At 42.8% G+C, this 7,106-nt stretch overlaps 1 protein-coding gene across 1 annotated transcript in view; it reads right to left on the bottom strand.

The window, feature by feature from the left end:
- Nucleotides 1-7,106, bottom strand: part of WDR17 (WD repeat domain 17) — a 66,643-nt gene that overhangs the window by 47,120 nt on the left and 12,417 nt on the right. The window contains exon 5 of the mRNA XM_014547758.1: nucleotides 2,403-2,633. Coding sequence (XP_014403244.1) covers nucleotides 2,403-2,633 — 231 coding nt within the window. The remainder of the gene's footprint in view (nucleotides 1-2,402; nucleotides 2,634-7,106) is intronic.

The raw sequence follows: 7,106 nt of genomic DNA, 5'->3' as shown, positions 1-7,106 counted from the left end.
AAAAAAATTGTAAATGGAAGATTATAAGAGAGGGTTTCGCATGCCAGCAAAAGTTACTGGCGAGCCATGTTTGGCACGCGTGCCTGGGGTTGCCCACCCCTGACCTAGGTTGTACTTTACTAATTTTAGGTATTTGCATGTGCCAGTTAACATCTATGACTTATTAAAAATATTCCAGGATATAAAAAAATAATAGCAACAAAAAATGATAAAATTTACAATGAAAATGTTATAATATCTAAATCATGTTGCTGCAAAGCCCCATCTTACAGTCAAAATGATAAAGAATTATAGTCACTATTTTCTGTTCTATCAGGTATCAACATTTTTATTATGAAAGATAGAAAAATGAATCTATAAATGTAAAGCCAGTCATTAGAATAACCGCTGATAATATTCTAGTTTACATTATTTATTTTGCTATTACTTGTGTTCTATTTTTTTATACAAATATCAGGCCCCTTGTGTTGTCAGATAAGGACAGACGCATGCGATAAATTGGTAACATGAGGTTGACAATTTCTGTATGAGAGACAAAAACTGGGGCAAGGGAAAATTATGGTTGAAAAATAAAATAATGAGGATGATGCATAATCCAAAGAGCTGCTGAAATTTTGATTTTGAGATCCGGTGGCTAAAGCCAAGAGGAAAGCAATCATGAAAGGTGGCACAATAGGATAAAAATAAAACAAAATGACAAACAAAAAAATGTACTGACGAGAAGCACAACGTTTCCTAGAACTGACACCAGAAATAAATGCCTCTCCCCTGAGCGCTTCCAAACGGGGACATGGTGTTGTACGAGGACAAGGTCACCAACAACATGTCTAAGGTAAAACAATGCAAACTTGATTAATGCCCTCCTAGGGGTAACAGCAGAGTCAAGTCAATTAAAACAGCTCTGTGATGAAGATAAGAACATTCTCTGTGAGCTGGCTTTGTCCAAGAATATAACTGGAAATAGGTAAAGCAGTGGTTTCCCAACGTTTTTGGCCCTGGAACCCTCTATGCATATGAGGATTTTTACATGAAAATACAGATAATACAGAACAAAGTGGTGCTTTTAGTCTGACTGAGTCTCCTGGATCCCTTCTCCTCTCTACCCAACACACACACAGATATACAAACATACTCATAATCCCAATTTTGAAATCACGGATTTAAAATAATGGGTGAACTGCCTCATTGTGGGCAGTCCTTCGTGAATATTTCCCTTTTCTTCTTCTTCCAAGATAGATAAACTGGACAGCAGTCACCTGCAGGAGCCTGGAGGACGGAAATTCTATCTTGTTAGGTAGAGACTAGACCCTATGGGGCGGGAAGTCAGTAACAAGGTGAGGGTGGCCGCTCCTCGGGGGAAAAGTAAGAAGCTGCGTGCTGCAGTATAACGCCACAGCGCCAAGGTTTCAAACTCACAGCAGAGTGTCTTGTCTGAAGTCAGTAACAAGGTGAGGGTGGCCGCTCCTCGGGGGGAAAAGTAAGAAGCTGCGTGCTACAGTATAACGCCACAGCTCCAAGGTTTCAAACTCACAGCAGAGTGTCTTGTCTAAATCAAAAAGCAGCATTTTCTTCTAGACCCATTTGCTCTTGTCTACACAAAAGGGAAAAGGCATGGCCAGATGACACCTTCCCTAATGGTGTGTGTGTGACTTCTTAAAAGCCCTGGGGCGTAAATGAGAGCAAGAAGTCCCTATTGGGTTCTCAGTGGTAGAACTGTGTCCCTTCAGAGGATGTGGAGTATCTGTGACACTGTTGAGCATGTGACTTGGTCTGAAAACAGGAGCCCCCAGCCACAGAGACGCCGGGTGCTGACAGCACGCTGCTCAGGTGCCAGCAGGACTCTGTGATGAGCAGGAAGCCATTCAGGGAAGTTTTCAATAGACATTTTATCGTTTAAATTTTAAAAATAAACAAAATTTTCAGACCCTTTCCTTCAGCCGGAGTGATGAACTAATGGGGTCTACAGAGTTGTTTTTCCTTCTGCCCCAGGACCAAAGACCTGGCTGAGGATCTGGGGCGTCTGAATGGCATTTTACACGCAGGTGGGAGAATATTTTTGAGTGGTAGGTCATCAAGGATTCCAGCTCCATGTCCTTACCCCCTCAGGCCGCTTTCTTAGTAAGTGTGCAGAAACCAAGAATTGACTTAAAAAGTAAAACTATGGGACGCATGCCTGATTCGGGGCACATCAGAGTAAAATCCGCATGGCTGGGTTGAATGCACAAGGCCTGAGATGTAAATTAGCTTCCAATGATTATTTGGAATCAGTAAGATGCTGGCTAATACTTGCACAGCTATTACTTAAAAATCAAAATTCTGTTACCTTTGGCTTTCTGCCGTGTAAATAAGATGTCACACAAGCCAAGGAAAAGAAAATGTAGGAGCCCTAAGAACATCCTCACCTGGTTGGAAAATCGATAGACTCCCATCCATGTGACCAAACACGACTTTGCCCTTCTTCTGGGGGTGCCACCTGAAGGTGCAGATGTCGGACATGAAGCTGTGAGCGTCTCGGTGCACGGTCACGCCGCTGTCCGGCCCCGAGATGGTCCAGATGAGCAGCGGGCCCCTGCGGGGAGCAAAGGCCACGGCCTCGCCCGCGTGCCAGCACCAGCTAAGGGAGGCGGGCGTCCCTGGAACAGAGGAGATGTGGTCACAGCAGAGAGTTCCGGCGAGAACTGCCTCTAGCAGCATCTGCTTTGTGAGCTCTACAACACGTAGAAGAGCATGTTCATTACTTACAAACACATGACCTTCTGACTTGGGAACTGGATTTTAAACTAATCCCTGAGACCCCTGGGAACATACACAGGGTACTTTGTCAGTGAAAGGAACAGTACCTAGTTCGGTTTAAACTACTAACACGATTACACGCTTCCTATTTAAAGAAGGGTATAGAGTTCTTTCTTTTAGGAAACTGTTTGCTCATTAGAGCAATTAATGTTGACCGAGTTCTTGTGTGTGAGACCTGCTCTAGGCATTCCCTATACAAGTTAGTATGGGTTACAATTCCTGCTTTAAAGGATCTTAAGTAAAAATTGGGAAGATAAGGATGAAATGTATGAAAAGTTAGATGTTACTGTCAAGGATTTAATAACAATGAAGTTAATGCTACAATCTCCGTCTTATCAGGAGTTTAGAATCAAACCGTAGCCTTCCCTCAGGTGAACTAAACAAGTCACTTCCCGTCCGAACCTCTTGTCTCCTCATCCGCACACTGGCCACAACTACAACCAACTAACCACTTACTTCACATGAACATCGAGAAAAGAAAATACAACAATGAATGTAAAAGCCCCCTTAAACTGTAAGACAAAATGGGACAGTTCATTGTAAATCTCCCCACTGTCATCGCAATCAAATAGATCCTAAATGAAATAAGGGTTACGATGAATTCATGACTCAAGACAGGGATGGGGACTCTTTCAGCAGGTACACTGATCAATTGCATCAGAATCGCCCAACTGAAGATGGGCAGCGGATGATGCGGAATTAGGGCCTGGGAATCGATTTTAACAGGGTTTGTGAACCACTGGGCTACTGTTCCCAAAGGAAATGGGATTTAGATTATACCTTGAAGGAGCCACAGAGTTTAAATATATGAGCACTATTTCCCAGGAAGAGAAAATGATATAAACAAAGACACAGAGTCCAAAGTTGTTTACTGACCGTAAAATCAATTCGTGCCTATAATGAGCCAGGAGGCAGACACTGGAATCTTATGCCTAGTTCAGGGCCTGACATACAAGGGGAACTCCACCAGTTGTATTAAATGAATGAATACATGAATATATAAATGAGGTCAATTAAAAAGACGATGTGGTTTTAAGGTACATTAACAGACGCAGAATTTCCCCAATAAGGGATGAGACACACTGTGTGACCAAACCACCACAGAACACCTGAGAAACCATGAGAATTCTGGCTCTCTGAACGGCTATTTCCAGAAGGGCAGCAAGGAAGAAAGGGGGCAAGAACCAATGTCATAGCCTTACAACAGAGACCCTTACCACAGTGGCCTGCTGTATGCAAGTGCTTCTAAGAGCCCTACCAACACTCACTCACTTGATTCTCCCAACGAGATTCTGAGATAAGTAGGACACATAATTATCCACCATTAAAGGCCTTCTTTTCTGAGAGCATATTGTGACATTTTTCAAGTGGGTGACAATTTTAACATTTTAAAATTAAACAAACACATTTCCTTTAAATTAATTTTTTGATTATTGGGGAAAAGTAACGATGAAGTAAAAACTACAGCTGCAGGTTCAAGTTCAACTGCTGGATGGGGAAGTTCTAATATTGATTGAAAAACTGACAATGCAAACTTCTACTTTGCTTACCCTGGATTCTGGAAAGGAAGAAAAATAAAGTCTAAGCCATTTCAAGGGGACTATTTAAAATGAAAGTGACCAAAAATATTCACAATAACTCTTTGAAAATAAATATCAAAGTTTTCCATCTTCATGTTAAGGAGGTATTTGGAAACAGCATGAGGAACTTATTGATAAGTCTTTGAAAACTTCGGAGGAAAAGGTATGCACACTTGATTTAAATTGTTACCAAAATTATTTAACCATTCTGCCAACGTGAATGAAAAGTTTTATTTGTGGATTCAGTGGCAAAGGAAGCCATGGTCCACACAGCTGGTGAATGAAAAACCTCTCCCTCCAGGAATGGGGGTGATGCAGCCGTTGTCTGATGACAGAGCAGGGGATAGAGTGGGTGTATCTGGCTTCTCTTACTGATGTTGATGTACTACAACAACACACGGTCTCATCTGTACTTTAGCTTAACATTTAGATAGCATGGTCTCATGTAGACTTTGTGTGACAAGCAAAGGAAGCCATGGTCCACACAGCTGGTGAATGAAACACCTCTCCCTCCAGGAATGGGGGTGATTCAGACGGTGTCTGATGACAGAGCAGGGGATAGAGTGGGTGGTACTATAACAACACACGGTCTCAGCTGTACTTTAGCTTAACATTTAGATGGCATGGTCTCATGTAGACTTTGTGTGACAGCTTCATGAGAACAATGACACTGTGTGATATTTTTAGTTTATGTCACATAAAACACAGACAGAATTTTAAGGAGTATTTACTGTGCTATTTAAAATAAATTTCACACAAAGCTAGGTTTAAAGTATTGGGGAAATGCACGGTTTGTTAATATAAACAATACTGGAAAATCTTATAGGGTTTGTGGTTGTTGGAGAAACACATAGGACTAGAAAAACATGAAAAATCTTGATGGAGGCTATCGATGGCTTTTATAATTTTTTAAAATCCTCACCCGAGCATATGTTTTTATTGATTTTCAGAGAGGAAAGGACGGAGCGAGAGGACCATCAGCTGGTTGCTCCCTGGGCGCCCCGACAGGGATTGAACCCCCAACTGAAGTGTGTGCCCCGACCGGGAACCCAGCCACTTCCTTTTGGTGCATGGGAGACTCCGCCCACTGAGTCACCGGCAGGCTCCATGGCTTTTATTTTTTTATTTTATTATTTTATTTTATTTTTTGCTCCATGGCTTTTATACATCACAAAGCTTGTCCCAAAAGTAATCTGGCTTCTCTTACTGATGTATGGAAAGCCTTAAGGAAAAGTTTTACTTGCATTAATGGAAGCTCACTGAATATTTAAAAATATCTGCTCACAGATTACAGCAAATTACTAATACTGAAGTTCACTGGTTGCAGCAAGTAAAAATAGTAAGTAGGATGTATGAAACTGGAAATAAGACTTACATTTTTCTAGTTGAAAAATGAACCTTGTTTGGCAAGTATTTTTAAGGTGAGATTTATATAACAAAATTGGTATATTTTACCAGTATTTTCAACATTTCTAATGACCTAAATCTGAAAGACAAGGAAAAAGCAATAAACAAAATACGTTGAACATATCCAAAGACTCCCTCCAACATGCATTATTATTGTTTTGGAAGCAAGACTGAAATATCATGGCCTATGGATTCTCAACGTTGTCACTACACACTGAGAAGAATATGATAAAGAATCTTTAAACAACATAAAGTCAGCAACATTGTCATTTCTCCATGTTCTTTCTCATAGTTATCATCAGAATTTTTTAGGGAAGAAGCTAAATGTGGAAAATGTACCCAGCAATAGCTTCCAAATTCATAATCACTAACTGAGCTACACTCGGCGCTCAGAAAGAGGTTGCATATTGTGATATTTAATGCAGAAACAGGATGACTAACTTCACCATGACTGCAGGGTCTGATTCTAGGAGGAGGAGCAGCGTAGTGATACTATTCGCTTCACTAAGACCCACTGGTGTGAACCAGGGCTTTCCACCTTGATCTGGAGGAAAGAAACGCATTCAATAGGGCACTAAAGATGCGTGCATATTGTCCTCCTGGGTTTCAGATTGGAATAGAGCAATGAATAGGCAAGGCCAACTGTCCCATTAAGAAAATCTTATCTAATTGTTATTTTTATATTTACAGGGTGGGGCAAAGGTAGGTTAACATTGTGAGTATGTGAAACAGAGTTTATTATTATTCATTAACTAGAGGCCTGGTGCACGAAATTTGTGCACTGAGGGGTGGGGGGCGGTGTTCCCTAAGCCCAGCCTGCATCCTCTTGCAGTCCAGGACCCCTCGCACCTTCCTGCTTGGCTCGCTGTTCCTTAGCACTGCCATGGAGGCGGGAGAAGCTCCCACCACTGCTGCTGCGCTTGCCAGCCATCAGCCCGGCTTCTGGCTGAATGGCGCTCCCCCTGTGGGAGCGCACTGACCACCAGAGGGCAGCTCCTGTGTTGAGTGTCTGCCCCCTGGTGGTCAGTGCACATCATAGCGACTGGTCATTCCACCATAATGGTCACTTAGGCTTTTATTATATAGACTAGAGGCCCAGTGCACAAAAATTTGTGCACTTGGGGGGCGGGGGAGGGGGGGTCCCCCAGCCCGGCCTGTGCCCTCTCGCAGTCTGGGACCCCTCGGGAGATAACGACCTGCTGGCTTAGGCCCGCTCCCGGGTGGCAGAGGGCAGGCCCAATCCCTAAGTGCAGCCCCTGGTCAGGCTCAGAGCAGGGCCGATTGGGGAGTTGGGGCGCCGCCCCGTCATGCACAGAGCAGGGTGGA

This window comes from Myotis brandtii, unplaced genomic scaffold (assembly GCF_000412655.1).
Source record: "Myotis brandtii unplaced genomic scaffold, ASM41265v1 scaffold484, whole genome shotgun sequence".
NCBI classification, from domain to species: domain Eukaryota; kingdom Metazoa; phylum Chordata; class Mammalia; order Chiroptera; family Vespertilionidae; genus Myotis; species Myotis brandtii.
This window is presented reverse-complemented; position numbering and strand designations above follow the sequence as displayed.